General features: G+C 55.2%; 1 protein-coding gene across 3 annotated transcripts; it reads left to right on the top strand.

Moving 5' to 3' along the window:
- Positions 1 to 6,567: 6,567 nt before the first annotated feature.
- SLC27A1 (solute carrier family 27 member 1) lies at positions 6,568 to 23,999 on the top strand. Of its 3 annotated transcripts, none has more exons than XM_081092429.1 (13): positions 6,568 to 6,765; positions 8,271 to 8,438; positions 13,874 to 14,268; positions 14,395 to 14,556; positions 14,656 to 14,725; positions 15,533 to 15,624; positions 15,698 to 15,807; positions 18,629 to 18,838; positions 19,916 to 20,042; positions 20,130 to 20,267; positions 20,339 to 20,503; positions 20,887 to 21,033; positions 22,635 to 23,999. In XM_081092429.1, exons 2-13 carry the CDS (start codon positions 8,272 to 8,274, stop codon positions 22,790 to 22,792), a joined length of 1,941 nt encoding a protein of 646 aa, XP_080948555.1. In that variant the 5' UTR covers positions 6,568 to 6,765; position 8,271; the 3' UTR covers positions 22,793 to 23,999. The 3 variants fall into 3 exon arrangements, with proteins under 3 accessions (XP_080948555.1, XP_080948553.1, XP_080948554.1); XM_081092427.1 differs by lacking the exon at positions 6,568 to 6,765 and adding an exon at positions 7,309 to 7,471; XM_081092428.1 differs by lacking the exon at positions 6,568 to 6,765 and adding an exon at positions 7,513 to 7,540.
- The last annotated feature ends 1,131 nt before the right edge of the window (positions 24,000 to 25,130 follow it).

Here is a 25,130-nt window from a genome sequence, read left to right as displayed (position 1 = left end):
CGGTCAGGGCACATGTCCAGGTTGCGGGCCCAATCCATTGATGTTTCTATCTTTCTCCCTTCCTCTCTGAAATCAATAAAAACATATTTTAAAAAAAACCGAAACCAATGGCTAAGCCTTCCTTAGGGGACACCAGCTTAGGATATGAATCCCCCATCTCCGTTACTTCCTGCAAGTAAAACTTCCTTGCGACAACCATGTGTCATTCCTTTTTAATTTTTTTAATTTAATTTTTTTTAAATAAAGAAGGCAGAGTTTTCTTTTTTTAATATGTTTTTATTGATTTCAGAGAGGGAGGGGAGAGGGAGACAGGGATAGAAACATCAATGATGAGAAAGAATCAGCTGCCTCCTGCAAGCCCCCTACCGGGGATGGAGCCCACAATCTGCCATGTGCCTGACAGGGAGTCAGATGGTCACCGTCTGGTTCACGGGTCAATGCTCAACCACTGAGCCACACGGGCTGGACTATTTATTTATTTTAGAGAGAGGAGGGAGAGAGAGAGAGAAGCATTGATGTGAGAGAGAAACATCAATCGATTGCCTCCCATACTCGCCCCCATCACGGATTGAACCCACAACCTAGGTATGTGCCCTGACCAGGAATCAAACCCACTACCTTTTAGTGAACAGGACGAAGCTCTAATTAACTGAACCACACTGGCCTGGACCCATGTCTCATTTCTGAATAGAGCACCCCCCAAACTGTGAACCCTTTGAGTTGGTTAACACAAGGAAGCCGCGGTAGCCCAGAGGTTGACAAGCCTTTTTTGTAAAGGGCCAGGTAATAAATATTTTCAGTTTTGTGAGACATACAGTCTCTGTTGCAACTTTAAATTTTGTCATGCAAAGCTGCTCTAGACAATATGTAAATGAATTTATGTGTCTGGGTTCCAGTAAAATGCTATTTATGGAGGCTGAAATGTGAACTTCATAGAATTGTCATGTGTTATGACATATTAGTCTTTGGACTTTTTTCAACCATTCAGAAATGCAAAAACCCTTCCTAGCTCCTGGCGAGTTGGCTTTGGCCTGTGAGCTGTGGTCTGCAGACTCCTTTTCTAGTCTATTGGGTGAGAGGCCATCTGGAGAACTAGATGCCCAGCTAGCAGCCAGCACCACCTGCCACACATATCACCCTCTAGCCCAGCCACCCAAAGAATATTGCCGAGTGACTGAGTCCAGTGAGACCACAGAGGGACTGACCGCCCAGGCAACCCATGTATCCTGAGAAATAGTTGATGGCTGTTGTATTGAGGCAGGTTAGTAAGAAGCTAAGAAATACCTTGGCAAGTGGAATGAGGAAAACAGAGACACATAGTTAAATAAGGCCAAGCAATTAACAGCCAGCTAGCCCTAGCCAGTTTGGCTCAGTGGATAGAGCACTGGCCTGCAGACTGAAGGGTCCCGGGTTTGATTCCAGTCAAGGGCACATGCCCAGGTTGCAGGCTCGATCTCCAGTAAGAGGGTGTACAGGAGGCAGCCGATCAATGATTCACTCTCATCATTGATGTTTCTCTTCTCCTTTCTCTCTTTGAAATCAATAATAATAACAATAATAATATATGTAATATATTTAAAGAAAACAGACAAAAAACCCCTTGAGATAAAGGATGCCAGTGCTGCCCATACGGTTTGGCTCAGTGGATAGAGCGTCGGCCTTCGGACTGAAGGGTTCCAGGTTCGATTCTGGTCAAGGGCATGTACCTTGGTTGCGGGCACATCCCCAGTAGGGAGTGTGCAGGAGGCAGCTGATCAATGTTTCTCTCTCAGCGATGTTTCTGACTATCCCTCTCCCTTCCTCTCTGTAAAAAATCAATAAAATATATTAGAAAAAGAAAGGATGCCAGCGCTGGCTCTCCCAGAGCTCGCCCATGCCCTCCCGTCCTTCCTCAGGCGTGTATCTCTGCCTTTTTACTCCTAATCTCCCAGGATTTCTACCAGACTTGCAACCAGGGGAGCAGCAGGCAGCAGCAACTTGCCCCAGGCTAACTCCCTGAATTCATCTCCAAGGGCCCTCCTTTTGCCTCTGTAACTTGTTTCCTGAGCCCACACAGCCCAGTGTGGCTCATTTCTGTGACTGTGACTTCCTTCCCTGAGTCTAGGCAGCTCAGCTTAGGCTCATTCCTGTTGCTGTGATCTTGCCTTTTCTATCTTAAGTCCTTCCTTTGTTTCACCGTCCCCGGCTTTCATAAATGTACTCTCAAAATCACCTGAACTCAAATCGTAAAAGCCTGCACAAAGGCAAGAACCCACATATTCCCGACTGCCCCAGGGCAGGCCCTCCTCAGGCCTGGCCCCTTTCTGGTGACAGTTACGAAGCCACCGCGTTTGGGGCAATTTGTTACGCAGCAGTAGCTAACAAAAACACCTGCTCTAGAGGATTTTTCAGGGCCTGGGAAAATGTGGGAGACCCTGAAAGAAACTTGGTACTGTTGGCTTTAAGCAAACCACAAAGCCCTCATTGCCAAGAGTTTAATTCACGTTGTCAAGGCCTCATGAATGGATCCCTTCCAGATGTGCCTGTTTCACTCCATTTGGAAACACTTTCCTAGAAAGATTTTCTTCACTTCGCCTTTGCCAGAACCCTGGGAAGTCCAGGCCTGTTGGGAATTCAAGAGGGCACTGAGAGCGGAATCATCTCAACAGTGCACTCCTCTGCAGCGTCCTGAGCACAGTCGGCAAGGTCCGTGCGGTGTTGTCCCGCTCTGCGGGGGAAGCACGGGGCCTGGCAGAAGCTGGGCCCCTGACTGAATCACCCAGCGAATGCCCGTGTCAGGCTGTGGAGCCAACTCCAGCCCGACTGGAGCTGCCATCTACCCCAGGGTTCTCAAACTGCCGCACCCTTGCCACTTGGGGCCGGGTCATTCTTTGTCCTGTGCATTATAGGATGCTTAGCAGCCCCCTGGCCTCTGCCCACGGATGCTGGTAGTGTACTCCCCCTTCCCTAGTTGTGACAATTAAAATGTCTCCAAATGTTGCCAAGTGTCCCCAGGGGGCAGTTGAGAACCACTGTTCTAACCCTTTATCCAGTGGTAGTGGGTGGAATGATGGCCCCCGAACAGACACATCCAAGTCCAAACCGGCAGGACCTGCGATTGTGACCTTATTTGGAGGAATAACAAAATTTGAAGATGTAACTAAATTCAGGATCTCTAGATGCGACGGTGAACCCTGAGAAAAAACACCTACTAAGAAGGGCTCCTGGTGGCTAACTGGGCTTAAATTAAACAACAAAAACAATAACACACACAACAGCCTGGCCCTGGCTGGTGCTGCCCAGTGGTTAGAGTGTCTGGGCACCAAAGCGTCTTGGGTTTGATCCGGGTCAAGGGCACTTACCTGGGTTGCAAGTTTGACCTCTGCCCCTGTCGGGGAGTGTGCAGGAGGCGACCAATTTCTCTCTCTCTCTCACCCTCCCTCCCTTCCATTCTCTCTAAAATCAATGGAGAAAATATCCTTGGGTAAGGATTACCAAAACACACACACAAACACCAAAACCAGTGAATTAATAATAAAAAACCTGTTAATTTCATTATAAGCAAATCTGAGTTAAAAAACATTGTAAAATTAACAGGGTGTTAATTTTCACCCATGACATAGGGCCAGGAAGTTTTGTCCATTAATTACAAAGTCCACTAAATGAAGGCCTGCAAAATCGAGGGTTTACTGTGCTTTGTTTTGGCAGCCCCAGGAAACGCATACCTTTACTGTGGTGGGCACTTGACCACGGCAGAGAAATTGCTCACTCCCACATGATGCTCGTGTTCTACTTACAGTGACACACCCATGCTCTGATCTCTCCGTACCTTATTTCAATGTATGTTTCATTTCTCTCCTTCCAGAAAGTTTGAAGAACTCCTTCTGCTGTGGCCTGCAGGCACTTGGGGTCCCTCTGGGGAGGGAGATGTCCATCGGGCCGTGCCCCCGACAGCTACTGTGGTAGCCCCTTCATTCTCCAGATAAAGAGTTCCCTGTCTGTCAGCCTTTGTACAGTGGGTGATCAATAAATATGTGATTTACAGCGCCTCAGGAGTCGGGTGTTATTACCCAAAGGGCAAGCAAGGTAGAGGGGAGAGGTGACTCTCCCAAGGCCACCCAGCTGGAGAAGGTGAGAGCTTGGTTTGACCCTGAGTGCTATCCCCTTGTCTAAGCCTCAGTTTCCACGTCTGAGGCTAGAGGAATAGAGCTGTTTCTTCTATTTCTTTTTTTAAAAAAGCCCTCACCCAAGGATATGTTTTTATTTTTATTTTTATTTTTTTAATATATTTTATTGATTATTTACAGAGAAGAAGGGAGAGGAAATAGAGAGTGAGAAACATCCATCAGCTGCCTCCTGCAAACTCCCTACTGGGGATGTGCCCGCAACCAAGGTACATGCCCTTGACCGGGATCGAACCTGGGACCCTTCAGTCCGCAGGCCTACGCTCTATCCACTGAGCCAAACCGGTTAGGACCCAAGGATATGTTTTTATTGATTTTTCTTTAGAGAAAAGGGAAGGGACGGGGAGAGAAACACGGATTGCTTGCCTCCCTTACATGCCCGGACTGGTGGTGATACAACTCAAAACCTAGGTACGTGCCCTGACCGGGAATCAAACTCACAATCTTTTGGTGCACTGGATTAGCCTCAGCCAACTGAGTTTCCTGGCCAGTTTCTTTCTTTCTTTCTTTTTTTTAAATTGCCTCTTATGTGAGGTTCCTTTTCTTAGCTCCTCACAAAAATCTCCAATGAACTATTTCTTTTTTTTTTAAATATATTTTATTGAGTTTTTGCAGAGAGGAAGGGAGAGGGATAGAGAGTTAGAAACATCGATGAGAGAGAAACATCGATCAGCTGCCTCCTGCACATCTCCTACTGGGGATGTGCCTGCAATCAAGGTACATGCCCTTGACCAGAATCAAACCCGGGACCTTTCGGTCCGCAGGCCGACGCTCTATCCACTGAGCCAAACCGGTTTCTTAATTGCTCATCTGGAATCCCTGGCATGAGTAAGGTTGTATGAAAATAAGGGGAGCCCTAACCGGTTTGGCTCAGTGGATAGAGCGTCGGCCTGTGCACTCAAGGGTCCCAGGTTCGATTTCGGGCAAGGGCACGTACCTTAGTTGCGGGCACATACCCAGTAGGGAGTGTGCAGAAGGCAGCTGATAGATGTTTCTCTCTCATCGATGTTTCTAACACTCTATCCCTCTCCCTTCCTCTCTGTAAAAAGTCAATAAAAATACATTAAAAAAAGAAAATAAGGGGGGAAACCTCACTAAAATGGAGTGGGGAGGCCAGCAGGGGGCGCTCTCACACAGTACCGCTCCATGTCAATTACAGACCCTCAACAGAACGGGGTGTACATCCCCCCTACCCCGGTTACCTAGCCAATGAAACACTAATCTCCCTGAACTCTCACTTTTCTCTGCTGGACTTACTCTTACAGCAACCCTTCCCAACTTCCTCCTTTTTCCTCCACAAAGTAACCGTCCTCTCCTTTGTATGTGGGACTTTCCTATGGCTTTTGCTAAAACTTGCTTGTCCCGAATTGAAATTCTTTGCTGTTGCCTATTTTTGCTGGTAAAATCGCTGTTTTATTTTTAAGGTCACCATGTATTTTGGGATTGGGAATTTTTTTCTATCTTAGGAAGGTAACTGAGTGTTGCATGATATTGCTGGGCTGTGGGGTATCGCTGAAAAGGGAAGAATAAGGGATAAAGAGGAATGAAAAAGGTTTTCTGTTTTGATCACTGAAAACAGCCTGGGTCACCGCTGGAGTTCAGACACCACCTTAAGAAAAAGTTGAGCTTCCAGAGTCTTTGGGATTTCATGATTTCAGGCTGAAGACTCATAAGAGAATCTCCGGGAGCTGTGGATAGAGTTGGAAGAGATCATCACGTGCACTGTTCAGTTCTGGCTCCGTGAGCTTGGTGAGATAATGGGAGGAGGAGAGGGAACCAGGAGGGAGGAGAGGAGGAAGAGGAGGAGGGACAGAAGGACGGAGAAGGGGAAGGGGGAGTGGGTGGAGGAAGAGGGAAGTAGGGGAAGAAGAGCACAAAGGGAAGTGGAGGAAAGGGGAAGGGGGAGAGAGAAAAACAGAAGAGGGGGAGGGCGAAGGAGGAGGGAGGCAGGCAGGGGAGACAGGGAAATCTGGGCCAGAAGCCGCAAGGGGTAGGGAAGTTTAGGGAAGAAGGAAAGGGAAGGAGGAGGGGAGACAAGCTCTCTGCCCACGTTTGTGAATGAATGAATCTCAACTCTGAGCTGGCATGACCGTTCCAGTGCTCAGTTTTTTACCTGTAAAATGTGGGTGATCACAGTAGCAGGATAGTTATTGGTCGTTGTTCTGGGCCTGTCGGGATTTGTCTCCTCGAACCCATTCCGCCCACCCTGGAAGGCCCCAGGAACCAATGACAGCATGGGGGAGTGGGGAGGGCGAGTGAGCTCCTGCCAAGCCTTGTCCTCCAAATGGCTCTGGAAACAGGCCCAGGCCTTCTTCCAAGGATTGCACTGAAAAGGTCTGCCAAGCAGGGAAGAAAACAAGCAGGGTGGGGTGGGTAGGAGGGCAGAGGAGGGGGAGCTTGGAGAGAAGCATAGGGCAGAGGCCCTCATGGGCACGGTGCAGGAAAGCAGGACCCAGGAGTCTGCAAAAACAGAGGCGCTCCGGAAGGTCCACTAGCTGGGACTAGGTTGGGGTTTTCTGTCTTGGACTTGCCTGCCTCCTGCCTGAGCTTCTGGGAGCCCACGAGGGAGCAGCCAGGACGGCGGCTCTGTGAGCAGCTCCAGGTCAGCCAGGAAACAGGGTACCGGGCAGCCAGGCCGGCGCTGGCCCCACCTGATCAGGAGGGTGCTTTGGGGGGCTCTGGGTGAGCATTAGGATCTTCGGGTGCCAATAAAGGACTCCTGTGGGAGGGTGGGGGTCTGGTGTGTGGATTTTGTTCTCCCTGGGCTCCTGGGGTGTTACATTGAACCTCAATGACAAGATGTTGGGATACAGATTTGGGGTTAGCTGGGTCCTAGTAATGTATCTTTCAGACTAAGAAGGGGAGGTTTGAATTTAGGAACGTCTAGGGCCCCGGGCTGTGAGTGTAGGACTCCCAAGGTCACTGGAATGTGGCTTTGAGGTCCAAGTGGCTTGGGGCTTGTATTTAGAACAAGCTGGGGCAGGAGTCCAGTGCAGGCGGGCCCGTTTTGTGAACTGGGATTTCCCAGCTCCCCGTGTAGGAATCCGGGATGACATGGGGGGGCGAGGGGCGCGAACGCCCGGAGGCCACGCCCCTCGGCTGCGGGACGCACGTGCTTGCTGGAACGCGCGGCGTGGGGGCGGATGAAGTTTGGTTGTCAAGGAGACAGCCGGCGGCTTCGCCGGGCCGTTCTAGCCCCCGGGTCTCGTTAGCCGTCGCTTCTCTGGCCCGGGGGCCCTCTTGATGGTTGTGGCCTCCGGAAGGGGGCGGGCCTCGGCTCCGCGGCTCCGGAGCGCGCAGGCGGGCAGGTCGGAAGAGGGGCTTTGGGCGGGACTGGGCGCAGTGGGGCGGGGCCGAGGGCGCTAGAGGTGGCCGGGGTGAGTCCCGGGGGGCGACCGGCCGCAGCGTGGGGGTGGGGCCGGCAGCCGGGGATGGAACCTGGAGCTGGAATGCGGGCCGGGTCCGGGGCTGGGGGCGGGTCCCGTTCGGGGTGGGCGGGGGCTGGTGCTGAGGGTCGGGGGAGAGGCCCGCGTGGGGCGGGGCCCGCCGAGTGGCGGGTGGCGGAGGCGGGACGCTCAGGAAGACCCGGGGCTGGTGGCCGGGCAGGTTGGGGACAGGAAGTGGGGAGGCGTCCCGGACCCGGCGCCGCGGCGAGGTCGAGGCGTGGGGGCGCGGCCTGGCCGAGTGCCCGGGCAGGGCCTGGGTCTGCGGGGCGGACCAGGTGGAGCCAGGCTTTCGGGCCGAGTCCCGAGGGCGGAGCCGGGTCCGGGGTCGCACGGCTGGGTCACGGCATGGGGTGCGACTGACAGTGACGGACAGGAGGGACAGCTGTGTGCGGGGCGTGACCTGGACGCGGACGAACCGGTAGAGAAGTGGGGGCCGGGCCAGGAGCTCGGAGGCCTGTGCCCTACACGGGGCCTGATGGGACCCCGGCCCGGGGCCGGTCCCAGACTTGGGGGCGAGGTCTGCGCGGAGCAGGTGGGCCTGAGCCGGGGGCGGGGCCTGCCTGGCCGCGGGGCGGGGCCTGCCTGGCCGCGGGGCGGGGCCTGCCTGGCCGCGGGGCGGGGCCTGCGCGGCCAGCGGCCTCAGCGCTCTCCGCCTCCCCAGGATGCGGGCTCCCGGTGCGGGGACGGCCTCCGTGGCTTCGCTGGGGCTGCTGTGGCTGCTGGGGCTGCCGTGGACCTGGAGCGCGGCGGCGGCACTCTGCGTGTACGTGGGCGGCGGCGGCTGGCGTTTCCTGCGCATCGTCTGCAAGACCGCGAGGCGGGACCTGTTGTGAGTGCCACCCCGGCCTGGCCCGGCCGTGCTCCCGGGGGCGGAAGGAGGGGGCTGCTGGGGCGGCGTGGGGGTCCCCAGGGCCTGTGGGGCGGGTTTGCACGCGGGGGCGGGGCTCGGGCTCGGCCTGCGAGAGGGACGGGTTGGGGAGCGAGGGGACTTGCAGGTGGCGGCTTGAGGGTCTCTGGAGGGACCTGCGTAGGTTCCAAAGTCCTTGAGGCCACGTGGGAGATCTCGGGGGGGCGTGGGGGGAACTTGGGGGTGGTCTGTGGGCAGCTGGTAGGAGTCGCATAGAACCGGGGCTGATTGTGAGGCTGTGGGTGTTGGGGGGTGGGGCCTTGGTGGGAGGCCTCTCAGGGCTCCTCGGGGGACTCTGGTAGGTCCCAAGGGGCTCACACGGGCAGCTCGGTCGTCTCTGGAGGCTGTCCAGACTGACTGGACACTTTGGGTGTATTTAGGGCTCTGGGAGAAGGAATGAAAGGGCTTCTTGGGGCATCTGTAAAGGACAGTTAAGGTCTTTGAAGGGTGTGTGCCTCTGAGCCATTGACAGGTTTCTCTGACCACTGACAGGGGCTCTTTGAGAGTTGGGGTCTGGGCGGGACTTGGGGTTCAGGGTCTGTGGGGAGCTTGCCGTGTGTTCTGGCTTGTGTGGTGGTCTCTGGAGGCTGGGATCTCTGGGGAGAGGATTCTGCTGTCATGTGCAGGTGTTCTTGGAAGGTCTCTGGGTCTCTGAGAGTCTGGCCCAAAGAGGCTGGCTGTGGGAGTCTTCTTGTGTGAAGTAGGCATTGCTACAGGTTCCCGGCAGAGACGTCTCAGTAGCAGCCCCCATGGTGGGAGAGTGTGTGAGCACCTGCCATGGGTCTGTTGCCTTCACAAGTGTCCTCTCCTCTTGGGGACCTGGGGAGCCCAGATGGAGCCCGTGGCCCTGGCCTCCACTTAGGGTCGCGCACCCAGGAGCACGGCTGGCGGGCCCTCCCTGCCTCCTTGGGCTTGTCAAGGCCCTCGCTCTAGCCCATGGACTGGGTGTATCCATGCCCGGCCCGTCTTCTCTGGGGACAGGGCCGGAGTGCGGTCCACGCTGAGGCCTTGACTCAGGGCTTGGCACACTTTTCTGTGGGAGGCAGCCTTGCGTCTGGCCCCACCCCCTGGTCTTCATGCTCTTATCAGATCCCCTTGCTTTGAGTGTGGGCTGGGCCTGGTGGCTCACTTCTAACGGATGGCACACAACAGAGGTGATAGGATGTTACCTGTGAGACCGAGGCTTCCATGTTGAGTGCTCTCTTGGGTTGCTCCCTGGGGGAGAAGCTGGCTGCCACATGGGAGGCAGCGCTGGGAGACGCCCACATAAGTGAACTTGGAAGCGAATTCTCTCCTAGTAAAACCTTGAGCTGAGCACAGCCCCAGCTGACACCTTGATTGTAGCCTCACCAGAGACCCCGAGCCAGACCACCCTGCGAAACCACTTCCAGATTCCTGACGCACAGGAACTGTGAGATAATAAATGTGTGTTGTTTCCAGTGTTCGTTTGGGGAGTAATTTGTTATGCCGCAGTAACTAATGCAGCTTGTATAGCCCACTCCGTGCAGCAGGCTTTGTTCTAATGCTCTCTCTTAGCCCTGTAAGGAAGAAGTGCCTATGAAACCTATTTTACAGGTTGGTCAACCGAGGCACAGAGAGGTGAATACATTTGCCCAGGAACACACCGCCAGGGAAGGGCAGGGCTTCAGAGTCCATGTTTTTAGCTGCTATGCTCTGCCCAGGGTGGCTGTATTTAGAGCCTGGGTTCAGAAAATATTTAAGCCCCCTGTCCCAGTTCTTCCAACTGGTCTTGTAACTGTGGCATGAAATCTGACCACATGTGACCTGATTGGTTTCTTCTTGCCCCGGGTAAAAGCAGAAGGCGGCACAAGCAGCGGAGGGATGAGAAGAGGCCTTGGGAAGGACCCAGAGGCGGAGAGTGGCCTCTTTGTCCCCAGGGTGGGGGTGGCTTGGGCTTCTGCCCAGGCATGTGGCTGGAGCTGAGCACTGGCGCTCACTGCTTGCCTGTGTGGGTGTCCTTCAGAGAGCCTGGGGCTCGCGCAGGACGGACTGGTGACAGGCTGAGGGGGTTGGGACCCCGCCTTGAGTGTGACCTGAGTGTGACCAGCCGCAGCCTCAGTTCCGGTTTCTCGCTGTATGGTCTGTGGATGGGGAGCCCCCACGCAGGGGCTGCTTTCTGGGGTTCCAAACCTCGCTGATGACCCTCTCCCCATGGCTGTTGCACAAGTACCACCTCATGGAGTTCTTCGGATGTTCTATCAGGGAAGCTCTAAGAGGGGAGCTGGGCACACGGGGGCGTTCAGATGTGCTGCTGCCGATTGCCCTCAGCCGGCGTGGGTGCCTCGGTGGCTCTGTAAGCTGATGTTTACCAGCTTGGTGGCCAGAGTCAGCATGTCTTAACTGGACCGTGGCCCTGTGCCCTGCTGGCCCTTGGATCATCGCCCTTCGAGTCCCAGTTCCTTTATCTGTAAGAGTAGTCTGTGTACAATGCCTGTCCTTCAAGAAGCATGAATTGAGCAACTGCTGTGTGCACCATGGGCACTTGGCCTGCCTTTGTGGCCAGCCTGAGGAGGAGCGTAGGGACCGTGCCAAGGGACCTGGTTCTTGGTTATTCTGTCCCTGACTGTGACCTTGTGATCTCGGGCGTGTTAATTTACTTCTCTCAGCTCTCGGCTCATTCATCTGACAAATGGGGATCTTAGGACCCAACTTTGGAAGGTGACCATAAAGTTAGCATAATGCTCATCACATAGTAAGTAGTTCCTCAGTAAACGCAAAGGCTGCTCATCTTAGCTCCTCTATTTATTAGTTGAATGGCTGAGCAATGGGGATCTGACCAGGGAGATGGATGTATAAACAGCTAACTTTTAATATTTTGCATCCTTACTTTTTTTTGTAATAGTTAGTACATAACACATGGTACAGATTTTGAATGTTCTAGAGCCGTGGTCGGCAAACTGTGGCTCGCGAGCCACATGCGGCTTTTTGGCCCCTTGAGTGTGGCTCTTCCTAAGCCTTAGGAGTACCCTAATTAAGTTAATAACAGTGTACCTCCCTATATAGTTTAAGTTTAAAAAATTTGGCTCTCAAAAGAAATTTCAACCGTTGTACTGTTGATATTTGGCTCTGTTGACTGATGAGTTTGCCGACCACTGGTCTAGAGGGGTGTGCAGTGCCCTCTCTCTGCTGACCCCTGCCCTGCAGTTCCCCTCCTCAGTATCGCTCTTCCAAGATATGATTGCAGGAATCTATGCAGACCTCGTCTGTTCTTCGTGCCCACAAATGCACACATTCTCCGTCCTTTTCCTCCCCTGATGCTCTCTTTCTACTTTCATTTGTAATTTTTACTTTTATTTAAGTCATATACGCTTTTGGATGAAAGACTCTAAGCCTCCTACCTCAAGTGGCAGCAGCCTGCCCCACTGTCCATCTGCATTTTCCCCTCTTTGCCCAGAATGACTCTCACCTCTTATGTGAATCTGGCCAAGTTTGGCCCCATTTGGGGAAGTGTATTCTGTGATGGGGGACTAGCAGGCACAGTGCAAGGGCTGACCCCCGGAAGGCTTCCTGGGGGAGGTGGCAAGGATGCTCAGTGAATGGGCGGGCAGGTGAGGCCTGTGCATATGTCAGTGTGCTGGCAGGTAGCATGTGTGCGGATGCTGGGGTTCAGCTGGTCCAAATTCCTGGGGGCAAATTCCTACAAGGACCAAAAACCCTGATCCCTTCCCAGGTGCAGCTGGAGGGGCTCCTAGGGGCTCCCAGGATAAGCAGTGACCCAAGCAGGAAGACTCACAAATGTCATCAGAACGCTGAACCCTTAGTTTTAAAAACTGCAGATGCTTGCAGGCCTGTGCATCCTCTCCTCTAACAGACCTGTCTGCCCCAAGAACCTCGTCTCCCTCCATACTCCTCTTGCCTGATTCCTGCCACACTGGCCTCTGCCCTGGTTCTCGAATGTGCCTCATTCTCCAGGCCCATTTCTACCTCAGGGCCTTTGTACCGGCTGTGCCCCAGCCTTACCATGGCCTCTTCTTTTCATCTTGCCAGGCCCTGCTGAGAAGTGATCTACCTGTCTCCCCTCAGGGCCACTCCCACCCCTGCCCCCGTCCGCATCACTGGCTGCGTCACCCATCAGGGCCTGGTCTCCAGCCAGCGCTTCCTTCATGCTCGTTCATGTCTGAGGAGCGGGTGTGTCTCCTGGAAGTACTGTGAACCCCTGAGGGTCGGATCTGGTTGTGCCTGAGCCAAAAACTGTACCCAGCACATAATAGGTGCTGGTACACATCAGCTGTCTGCTAAATGGAGGAGGAAGGGAATGAATGAATGAATGAATGAATGAGTGAATGGCAGTGCTGAAGTCTACTGTGAAGATGTTGAGTCCAGGGATGGAAGGAAGCCATTTCAAGGAATCAAGGATGCAAGGGGGAGGCAGCGGGGATGCAAAGAATGGATTTGATAAGGAATTTGATGATAAAGCAGGTGGGACATGATGGCCAGATGAGGCCTAAACGGAGGTATAGTTGAGACTATGTCTGTATTGTTCAGGGCAGAGCAAGCTGCTATAACAAACAGAACCCCATTATCAGTGTCTTAACAAAGTTTGAGGTTACCTCTTAGAGCCAGAGACTCTGGGCACCGGGGCAGGGAGCCACATAAAAACAGGGGAACCACTCGTTTCTCAAGCTGCCACACCAAGAAATTTAGACATTAAAGCAATTTTTGTTTACTTAAAACAAAACAAAAAGTTAATTTCTCACTCATCTGACAGCCTGGCATCCTTGGTGGCTGCTCACCTTTACACGGTCATTCAGGGCCCTGCCTACTTCCTTTTGGGGTCTTGCCATCCCCTGCGCCTCTGATCCCCTCATCCGCTAGCATATTGGGAAGTGGAAGTGAGACGAACCTGCTTCAAATGCTCCTTGAGTTGTATCCCCCCTGTCTTGACAACAGGTCTCTTGGCCCCACCTGGGAGAAGCCACCCCTCCCCTGGCCACCTGTGTCTATTGCCATTGAGTGACTTGGGGGTGGAGCAGCAGCCCAGCTCGTGGCTGGACCCCGGGGTCTGGTTGGGGCAGATGGCGCCTGAGGAGTCCGGCAGGTGTGCTTGGCGCGTCCCAAAGGAGAGAAACAAAGACAGGACGAGGCCTCTGCTCCCTCAGGGTCACGGAGAGCCTGGCCAGCTGTGAGAATCTGCTGCTTTCGGGGCTGGTTGGTGGATGGACCTTAGTCCCTGCAAAGCCCTCCAACCAAAGGGTCCTCCTTGAACCCTCACTGGTCTGGGGGGTACAGGGGCCTTTTCTTCCACTTTCTCCAGATGTGGCACAGAGGCTTGGGGTGGTCTCCTGGGGGCCTGGCCAGGTACCCAGTAACGCCGCCCCCTCCGTCCCCCCTCCCAGTGGCCTCTCTGTGCTGATCAGAGTGCGCCTGGAGCTGCGGCGGCACCAGCGAGCCCGCCACACCATCCCAGGGATCTTCCAGGCAGTGGCGCGGCAGCAGCCGGACCGGCTGGCCCTGGTGGACGCAGGCACCGGTGTGTGCTGGACCTTCGCGCAGCTGGACGCCTACTCCAATGCTGTGGCCAACGTCTTCCACCAGCTGGGCCTCGGGCCGGGCGATGTGGTGGCCATCTTCCTGGAGGGCCGGCCGGAGTTTGTGGGTCTGTGGCTGGGCCTGGCCAAGGCGGGCGTGGAGGCCGCTCTGCTCAACGTCAACCTGCGGCGCGAGCCCCTCGCCTTCTGCCTGGGCACCTCGGGCGCCAAGGCCCTCATCTTCGGAGGGGAGCTGGCAGCAGGTGAGGCTGGGTGCAGGCATTATCCTGGGCAGGGCTGTGGCTGCTCAGGGCAAAGAGACAGTGCACCTCAGCCCTTAGGAGGGGCCGGCCCAGCCTTGACCATGACACGTCTGTTTTGGGCTGCAGTGGTGGCTGAGGTGAGTGGACAGCTGGGGAAGAGCCTGCTCAAGTTCTGCTCTGGAGACTTGGGTCCTGAGGGCAGCTGGCCGGACACCCAGCTCCTGGACCCGCTGCTAAAGGAGGCATCCACGGCCCCCCTGGCCGAGTCCCCTGGGAAGGGCATGGATGGTGAGTCCAAGGTGGGACCCCTCTTCCCCACCAGTGCCCACGCTGTCCCCTCACCCCACCTTCCCAGCACCTGGTCGCCAACACCCTCATCTCCTGCAGATCGACTCTTCTACATCTACACGTCGGGGACCACGGGGCTACCCAAGGCCGCCATTGTCGTGCACAGCAGGTGAGGGGCCCATGGCGCCCCAGTCCGGAGGATGACTCCAGGTCGTCTCATAGCCTGGTTCCCCAACCCCATAAATCCCACTGCCCTATTCCTGGTGCTCTGGGGCTCCTCGTTGCCGCACCTCTTCCCCACATCCAGCCCATTAGCGGGGTCTGTCCCGCAATCTGTCCACTTTTTCCATCCCCCTCCCCCCACTCTACCCGGACCTGCCCCAGTCCCTCTTTAGCATCCTGCTGCCCCTGAAGGCTCTGCTCCCATCAGTGGCCACAGGAAGGTTTAAAGACTTGATTCAGACCCCCCCCCCCCCCGCCCCCCGCCCAGACCTCCCTGTACCTGCCTTGGCCTTCAGAATAAAACCCCCGTTCATGTTGTGTGGCCCTGCCACTTCTCTGATATTTTCTTCTTTTCCATCCCTTGCTCACTGTCTTCTCGGCCACTCCCATTTCCTCAATCTGGCCAGGCTCCTCTGGTCTCAGGGCCTTTACAGGTGCTATGCCCACTGCCTGCTTGCCCTTCCCTAGCTCGCCCCCTCAGCTCCTTGCCAGGCCTTAGCTAATGCGTCACTTCCCCAGGCAGGATCCCCCACCCTCCCTGGCTGTGTCACCTTCAGCCCCTCTGTCCCTCAGCCCCGTCACATCCCTCAGGGCACACAGCACCATGGACAGTTCTGTGTTTGCTGCTTGTGCCTCTCGGCCAGCCCGCAAGCCTGGGAATTGGGCTGGCTCTGCCTGGCGTGCTGCACACCCCCCCCCCCCCTTCCCATGCCCTGGAGGATGTAGGTCCCAGCCCCTGCACTCCTGCCCTCAGGTACTACCGCATCGCAGCCTTTGGCCACCACGCCTACAGCATGCGCCCCTCAGACGTGCTCTACGACTGCCTGCCCCTGTATCACTCCGCAGGTACCAGGGGGTGCTGGGGGTTGGGGACAGGACGGGGGGGCCGGGAACCCCTCACCAAGCTTGCCTTCTGCAGGGAACATCATGGGCGTGGGACAGTGTCTCCTCTACGGGATGACGGTGGTCCTCCGCAAGAAGTTCTCAGCCAGCCGCTTCTGGGACGACTGCGTCAAGCACAACTGCACGGTCAGGCCCGCCCCTCCCGCGGTCCTCCACTGCGGCGCGGCCCCCTCTCCCACCCTCTCCAGGGCTCCTGATGGGGACAGAGGGTGACCAGTGTTTCTTGAGCTCTGTGTCCAGCCCAGGGCTAACCCTTTGCCCACGTTGGGAGTGGGCAAAGACGTCACACCCATTCTGCACTTGGGGAAACGAAGGCTTGCAGTGTAACTGCAATGGGGCTCCACTTCCCTGTGCCCTGGGCCCCTCCTTCCCTCCCGGGTCTCCCCTACAGGCTCTGAATGGAAATGAGACCAGCGGGCTCAGTCACCACCCTGGGCTATTTAACATTTAAGGCCACAAGGCGTGGGACTTCCAGGTGGGGTGCGCATGAGGCAGAGGTGGAGGACATTTTCTGTTCCTGACAGCAGGCGGGCTAAGACACATCCCTTCCCCCCGCCCCCATGAGGAGGGTTTCACCACTGTGATGGGGTGGAAATACAGATACTAGCCCCTGTCTCCAAGAAGAGGGAGGGGGAGGGGGAACGGGGAGAGAATGGGACTGCAAGTTGGCAGGTGCTATTTCACAGTGGACAGGTGGGGCCCAGTGAGGTTCAGCCACCATCCCAGGTCACAAAGCTGGGCAGGGGCTCTCGGCAGGGCATCCTGGGGGACCCCTTGGGGCAATGACTGTACTCTCTGCTTTTGAGGATTTATGTTCTGCTTGGGCTGAGGTCTTGGGGGACGTTGCTAATCTGAATCTTGAAATGCAGACAGTCTGGGGTTTTACCTTACTGAGAGTTGCAAATGCATATAAATGTGGACAGGAAAGTATGAGGGATTCCTGAGCACCTGTCACTCCCTCCCGCCCCCACCCAGATCCCAGATCCCAGTCCCTCCTGCAGCATTGTGAAGCCGCCCAGACAGCGGCATGCTTCCTGCATAGATGTTTCAGTGAAACCTCTGACAGATGATGACCTTTTTAAAAATGGAGGTGAAATCCACATAACATAAAATTAGCCATTTTAAAGTGAACAATTCATCGTCTAGTACCTTCACAATGTTGTGCAACCATCACCGCTATCTAGTTCCAGAACATGTTTATCACCCCAAAGGGAAAATCTGTACCCGTGAGCAGTCACTCCCGCCCCCGCTCCCCTAGCCCTAGCACCCACTAATCTGCTTTGTGTTTCTGTGGATTTGCCTGTTCTGGAAATTTCCTGTGAATGGAATAATATACTGTGTGGCTGTTTGTGTCTTTGGAGGACTGATTTTAAAACAAAAGATTTAAAAGCAGAGTGTCAAAGAGATGTCTGTATACCCATGTTCATAGCAGCATCATTCACAATAGCTAAAACATGGAAGCAACCCAAGTGTCCATTGACAGATGAATGGAGAAGCAGATGTGGTCCATCCACACAGAATATTATTCAGCCATAAAAGGAAGGAAATTCTGACACATGTTACAATGTGCATGAACCTTGAGGACATTGTGCTAAGTGAATAAGCCAGGCACAAAGGGCAAATACTGTGTGACTCCACTTACGTGAAGTCGGTAGAGTAGTCACATTCATAGATACAATTGGTAGAATGGTGGGTGCCAGCACTGGGGGGTGGGGATGAGGAGGTAATGTTTAATGGAGACAGAGTTTTAGTTTGGGAAGATGAGAAGTTCTGGAGATGGATGGTGAGATGGATGTTGAACAGTGTGAATGGACTTTATGCCACTGAACTATTCACTTAAAAATGGTTAAGCCCATGCCCCAGCCGGTTTGGCTTAGTGGATAGAGCGTCGGCCTGTGGTCCCGGGTTCGATTCTGGTCAAGGGCACGTGCTCTGGTTGTGGGCTCGATCCCCAGTAGGGAGCATGCAGGAGGCAGCCAAACAATGATTCTCTCTCATCATTGATGCTTCTATCTCTCTCTCCCTCTCCCTTCCTCTCTGAAATCAATAAAAATACATATTTTTAAAAAATGGTTAAGCCTTGCCCTGGCCGGTGTTGCTCGCAGTGGTTAGAGCATTGGCCTGAGCACTGAAGGGTTGTGGGTTTGGTTCCTGGTCAACGGTATATATCTGGGTTGCAGGTTCCATCCCCCACCCGGTTAGGGAGCATGGGGAAGGCAACCAGTCTATGTGTCTCTCTCATAATGCTGCTTCCCTCCACCCCTCCTTCCCTGTTTCCTTCCCTCCCTCCCCCTCTCTACAATTCAATGGAAAAAATATCCTCGGGTGAGAATTAACAGAAAGAATAAAAATAAAGTGGTTAAGCAAGTGTGGCTTAGTTGGTTGCACAAAATTACCGACTCAGCGGTGTCCTAGCTGGGGGTCCCAGGTTGATGATCACCTCCCAGCTCCTGTCCAGGTACTCCCTGCAGAGGGCGTCAATGAGCAGGTGACTTGGAGGGCAACTGGGTGGGGCTTGTCCGCTGTGATTGAGAGGCAGCACAGAGTACATAGAGTATGTGCCTGACTGGTCCCGCCCCAGGGGCGGTGCTGCGGGCAGCCTGGGTTCAGCTGGCCGGGCTCTGGGGGACAGAGTGGAGCACATGGGCTCTGGGCTGAGTTGCCCTGTGGGGTGTGGTGTCAGTGCTGAGGCTCACCTTCGTGGCCTGCGTGCAGCACATAAGGTGTCCCCAGGAAGCAGCATGGGGATAGAGAGACGGTGAGGGGCAGAGGGGGAACCAAATGCATCATTTACGGAGAAGGCCTGTTGAGGCCCCTTTGGAGGACTGGGCTGTTTCCCCCACAGTCATGAACCTTAGGGCTGTTTGGTTCTAGTGCCCAGGATGGGGGCGGGGGGGGGGCGTTGTCCTGGGGTGTCAGGCTCCATGGCGTGCTCCCTGTCTGCCAGGTGGTCCAGTACATCGGGGAGATCTGCCGTTACCTGTTGAAGCAGCCAGTGCGTGAGGCAGAGGGGCAGCACCAGGTGCGCCTGGCCGTGGGCAATGGGCTGCGGCCCGCCATCTGGGAGGAGTTCACAGAGCGGTTCGGTGTGCGCCAGATTGGCGAGTTTTATGGGGCCACCGAGTGCAACTGCAGCATCGCCAACATGGACGGGAAGGTGAGCGTGGCAGGCTGGCTGGCACGAGTCCGGTTTGGGAATCGCGGTGGCCCGGAGCACAATGGCGGGTGAGAGGGCTTCTGGGCTGCCCCCCCCCCCCCCATGTGGGGACCCTCTCCTAGTACACAGTCATGTAACTGTCACTCCTGAGTTCCAGTCCATGGAGTGGCTGTGTGTGCTAGGCAGCTGCCTCAGTTCCCACCTGGGGAGGTGGCAGGGAGGCAGGGCTCACGGGCACCAAGGGAGGAGGTTGGGTGCTGATCCCCTCCTACTGGACAAGTCTCAGGCTCCTTGTTTTTTGGGGGGCTTTGTTTGTTTTTTCTTCTATAACGGGGTTTAATAGCTCAATGGGTGTGTTCTACTTACTCAACATCATGAGCTCAGTGCAGCGCCCCTCGCTGGCGCTCTCTGCAAACAGATGCTTTCATGATTAGCAGTTACCTCCTTTCTGCCCTTACCCCTCTCCCTTCCCAACCTCCTCCTCCTCGAGGCCAGGACCAGATGAGAATAATAAGAAAGCAAGCACCAGGGCCAGAATTCTTTTCTGTCTTGCTGGCTGCTCGGGCCCCGGCACCTGACTACAAGGCCTGGCCCCCACAGCGCATATCTGTTGAGTGGACCTCCCCAGGGGCCGCCGTGGCCTCCCTAGCACAGGTTGCTACTGTAACAAACATGCCCAACAGATGTAGCGGCACAAACCCATCAGACAGGCGTTTTTGCTCAGACTGATCCAGGCCAGCTGACATGCTGCGGGCAGTGAGCAGCAGTCCGCCAGTGTCCCCACGTGGCTCCAGAGTCACTCCAGGTGCCCACTTCAGCCAGTGTGGAGGGTTTTGTGGACCAGGAAGCGGCAGCAAGCCAGCAGGTCACCTGCAACTGTAAGGGAGACTGGGAAGGTGGGAGGAGGAGTCCTAGGGAGTACTCTACTTAATTCCCCCCTTTTCAGGTCACCCAGGGTCACAGAGCTGGGGTGACACTGGGGGCGCTATTCCAGGCCCTGGGGCAGGAAAGGCGGCGCGTTATGGGGGAGGACACTGCCACCCTGGGGCTCCTTGCCGACAGTTCTCCTTGTTCCAGGTGGGCTCCTGTGGCTTCAACAGCCGCATCCTGCCCCACGTGTACCCCATCCGGCTGGTGAAGGTCAATGAGGACACCATGGAGCTACTGCGAGATGCCCAGGGCCTCTGTATCCCATGCCAGGCAGGTGAGCGGGCCCTCACTCAGTCTTCCCGGAGCTGGGGTCCCTGCCCTCGGCCCTCCTAGTGCAACCTGAGTGTGGCCTCCTCCCCAGGGGAACCCGGCCTCCTCGTGGGCCAGATCAACCAGCGGGACCCGTTGCGTCGCTTCGACGGCTACATCAGCGAGAGCGCCACCAGCAAGAAGATTGCCCACAGCGTCTTCTGCAAGGGCGACAGTGCCTACCTCTCAGGTGTGCACACCCTAGGGGCTGGCTGTGGGGATGGTGGCTGTCATCTCACCTTCCCCTCCCCCCTCTGCCAGGTGATGTGCTGGTGATGGATGAGCTGGGCTACATGTACTTCCGGGACCGAAGTGGGGATACCTTCCGCTGGCGTGGGGAGAATGTCTCCACCACCGAGGTGGAGGGTGTGCTGAGCCGCCTGCTGGGCCAGACGGATGTGGCCGTGTATGGGGTGGCTGTGCCAGGCAAGCTGGGGCTGTGGGGGTGGTCCTAGGGTATGGCAGCCCCAAGGGAGCCCAGACAGGAGGAGCTTGAAGGTACAGGTGCCCTTGGGCAGTACACATCCTGGACAATTACACACAACAGCCTGGGTGGGTGCCGCTGGTACTGGAGTCCCCCCTCTTGTGTGATTTGAGCCTCAGTTTCCTCATCCAGAAAATGGGATCATGAAAGCGACTCTGGCTCAGGGTTGCAGGAATGTAGCAGGAGCTCGACAAAATGTTTTCTGCTTTGGCCAGTGTTAGCCCAGGTGGAAGGGACTGGAGATCAGAGGCCAGGGGCTGCTGTGTGTGTGTCTGGTCCCATGGTGGGCAAGGGATGGTGTTCTCAACTGAGCCTCTGTTTCTAGGAGTAGAAGGCAAAGCAGGCATGGCGGCCATTGCGGACCCCCATGGCCAGCTGAGCCCCAATGCACTGTACCAGGAGCTACAGAAGGTGCTAGCACCCTATGCCCGGCCCATCTTCCTGCGTCTCCTGCCTCAGATGGACACCACAGGTTCGCCGCACCCCTCCCCACCCCCGTATTTGTCCTGGTTCAGGCACTCAGGCCAAGTCTGACATAGTGGTTCACAGCCAGCTGGCACTGTGGGCTTGTGCAGGACCCTTCTCTTGTTTTACTTACATATTTACTCCCATTCCTCATTCCCATCCCCACTAGACATCCTTCAGTTTTTGGTGTGTCTTTATTTTCTGCATTTTTCTGATGGAAGTTTGAGCAAATCATCTCACACCTCTGATCTTTCTCGGATCTTTCACCCATCTTTGTATTGCCTCTTTTTCTTTTTGATTTGTGGGAGTTCTTCAGAATGGTCTGGATATTAATTACTTAGCAATTTCAGACATTGTAAGTCTCTTCTCCTATTTGGGAGTCTGTGAACTTTATCCACTATAGCCTTTGTTGAAAAGAAACCCTTAGTTTTGTCACATACTTATCATTTTTTTGTTTTGTTTTATTTTGTTTTGTTAATCCTCACTAGAGGATATTTTTTCCATTGATTTTTAGAGAGAGGGATGGAGGGAAGGAGGGAGGGGGAGAGAGAAACATCAATGTGCGAGAGACACATTGACTGGTTGTCTCCTGCACATGCCCTGACTGGGGTCTGGGATTGAACTTGTAACCCAGGTATGTGCCCTTGACCAGGAATCAAGCCCACAACCCTTCAGTGCACAGGCCGACACACTAACCTCTGAGCTAGGGCCATATTTATCCTTTTAAAAAATCTTACGGTTTGTGCTTTTGAATTTTTGTTTAAAAAAAACCCACACAGACCTGCCTGGCCTGCGCAGCTTGGTGGTTGAGCGTTGGCCTATGGTTCAATTCCTGGTTGGGGCACATGCCTGGGTTGCAGGCTCAATCCTCAGTGTGGGTCGTGCAGGGGACAGGTGATCGATGATTCTCTCTCATCACTGATGTTTCTGTCTCTCTTCCTCTCCCTTCCTCTCTGAAATCAATAAAAATATATTTAAAAAACAACAGACCTTCCCAACTCCAGAGCACGTAGGTGTTCTCCCTGGCTTTTTAATACTAACCCCAGTCCTATCTTTTACAAAACCCTTCTTTAACCATCCACTGCAGGAGTGCAAACTTTTTCTTAGACCCTGGATAGTAAATACTTTAAGTTTTGTGGGCCATACACCACTCTCTGCCCCAACTACTCCGGCCCGCCTTGTAGCACAAAAGCAGCCTAGACGGTGTGTGGTGAATGGCGTGGCTTTGTGCCAGTGAGACTTTATTTACTGAACAGGCGGCGGGTTGAATTTGGTCCTTGGGCTTTAAGTGGCTGACCCCTGACCTATTGTGTGACAGACCCTTCTCTGCCTCGGTCTCACTGGGGTGGGGGGCGGGGAGTAGACAGGTAACCAGGCAGCGAGTGCAGTTTCCGGCTGTGATGAGGATGGCCAGAGAGGCCTCCCCTGAAGGAGGGGACAGGAAGCTCGGGCCGGAAGGACATGGAGGAGTCGGGCAGGCAAATCGGGGAAGAATGTTCCTGGCCGCGGGGAGGGCATATGCAGAAGCCTGGAGTCCCGGGAGGGGATGGTGGGTGGGGGCTCCTGAAAGCCACCTGCCTCGCCCTCACCTACCCCTGCACCCCACAGGCACCTTCAAGATCCAGAAGACACGGCTGCAGCATGAAGGCTTTGACCCGTCCCAGACCTCAGACCGGCTCTTCTTCCTGGACCTGAAGCAGGGGCACTACCTGCCCCTGGACCAGGGTGTCTACTCCCAGATCTGCTCGGGCTCCTTCTCCCTGTGAAGCTCCTCCTTTGCTGGCCAGAGACTCCCGGCCAGGCCCCTCAAGCCCGGTGGGCTGGAGCCAGGCAGCTCTGCCCTGTCCTGGGGCGGAGAAACTGGACCCCAGGAGGAGCCCGTCTCCCCTGCCTGGTCCTCTGAGCTGTCTTCTTGCCCCTCTCTGCCTGTCTTCTGCTGTGTCTGTGTCTTTCTCCTCTCTGCTTCCTGGCCGTGGCCTCCCCGCTGTCCCCATCTGTCCTCACCTTTCCCCTCTTTTCCTCCATCTCCCCTCTCTCCTCCTCTGTTCTCCTGTGAAGTGCAGAGCAGACATTTCCTGGGACCCGGCGTTTGCTTGGGGCCTCCATCCATCATCCCTGCTGAGCCTTAGACCCAGAGTGGGGCCTTCCCACTTTCCCTCAGCTGTGCCTTACGGAGCCCCACCCAGTCCAGTCTTCTGAGGCTGCTGGGTTCCAGGATGTGTAGTCCCATGTGAAATCCAGGCAGGCCCTCTGCCCGCCCTGCCAAATGGAGGCGCCAGCGTGGTCTGCTTTCCCCACCTGGTGCAGGGGCGTCGGCAGGGACCTCCGGGTCAGCTGGAAATCGCTCCTAGGCCAAACCCGTTGCCTTTTGCACTTCCCATCCCCGGTGGGTCTCCCTGCCTGGCCTGCCTTTCCTGATGCCCTGGACGCTTCCAGAATTGCTGTGACCATTTGGATGTTGCCTCTGCCTGGATGTCCCTGTTCAGGCATCTGCACAGAGCTCCTGCTGGAGGGACCCTGAAGACTGTGCTGGGTGGCTGCTTGCCCACCACTCAGATGCTCTCCCTGGAAGAGGCTTCTTGGGTGTCCCCATCCAGCATAGCTGCTGTGGGACCCGTGGGAGTGGCAGCAATGGGGGGTGGGGGGCGTGGTCTTGCCATTGGTGGCATCCGAAATGGCCTCAGGGGTTCCAGTCATTGAATGTCCCTACTGGCCTTGCTAGTGACAGCCTGGATCTTGTGTTGGTGGTGACATCCTAGACAATCCAGCCTGCCTTGGTGGCTCATCCCGTACTCCTACTGGGGCTGGCCACTCTGACTGCCTGTCAGTCCTCCAACAGTGCCGTCCAGCACCTAGAACAAAAAGCAGTAGGGCCAGTAGCCAGTGACCCTGCATTGTTTTGCATGGGCCTTTCCAAGCAGCAGGGTTTTGTTTTATAGTTGAGTTTAAGAAATAAAGCTGCAGACTATCCGATGCCTGGTGTGAGCCCAGTTGTTCACTGTCCCCATGTGCACAGAACCCTGAGTCTCAGAAGACAGGATCCTCACTGGGGAACCTGCTGCACCAGAGATGAGCGAGGCAGATTTGGCCTTTTCTTGTTGCCCTCTGTTGCCTGTTCTTACACCAGTATGGCCTCTGGGAGGAGGGGGACTCAGGTTAGCATTCTCACCGCTACCTTTAGCCTCTGGGGCCTCACAAAGCCCTGTTCTGACCTCAGTGGTCCTAGGGGAGAGTCGGCCAATCTGCCTGTTGGTTTCAACAGCTGCACAAAATGGCCCAAAACAGAGTGTGTGTTGTGGGTGGCACGGTTTGCTGCCCCAGGAAGGGTGCCCCTCTGTGTATGGGGCCAGCAGGTGTGGCTGTAGCTCTGGGTGAGAGCTGCTGAGCTTGTAGCTTTGGGTGACTGAGCTGGAATATTAACCCAGGACATTGAGCTCCAAAGTCTCAACTTCTACCTTCTGCTGTTCCCCCTCCAGTATTAGTGTCTCATCTTGTCTCCACTTCAGAGGACAGAGGAAGAAATGTTTGTGACAACAGAACATTGGCTGGGAGGGGGTACTGAGTGGGTGAACCTGGGGGTTTATCAGGGGACAGACAGGGCCTTGGCTGGGTCAAGGCTAGATGAACCATCAATGTGTGGGGTGGGTCTTTGGATGCCCGGTCTGCAAGGAGAGGGAGGTAAGATAGAGCTCTCTGAGATGCCCAGTGAGGGGAGGAGAAGGTCTGCTGCCAGTGAGCACGGAGCACTCTTGGTGTACTTATAAGCACGGGTGTTCTGGATAACATCCCCACTCCATAGTGTCATCATGGTCCCCCCATACAGATAAGGAAACGAGCACGGAGAGGGGAATGAGGTCACTGCCAGGATCTCCTGTCGAGAAAGTGGTCCTGTGGGGACCTCGGAGAGTTCCCAAAGCCTGTGACTCCAGCTGCAAAAACTAAATTAAGTTCCTTCCCAGATGGTGATAAAAACATTCCTGATGACAGTTAGGATCAGGCTCTATGTTGTGTGTGTGTAAGTCAGAGACTCCATGAGAGCAGTTTTCAGTTTACAGAAAAATGAGCGGAAAGCACAGTTCCTACCTATCCTCTCGCTGTTATTAA

Source organism: Myotis nattereri (genome assembly GCF_964212035.1).
Source record: "Myotis nattereri genome assembly, chromosome: 5".
Taxonomy (NCBI): domain Eukaryota; kingdom Metazoa; phylum Chordata; class Mammalia; order Chiroptera; family Vespertilionidae; genus Myotis; species Myotis nattereri.
Note: the sequence above shows the minus strand (reverse complement) of the source record. Positions and strands in the feature narration are given on the sequence as shown.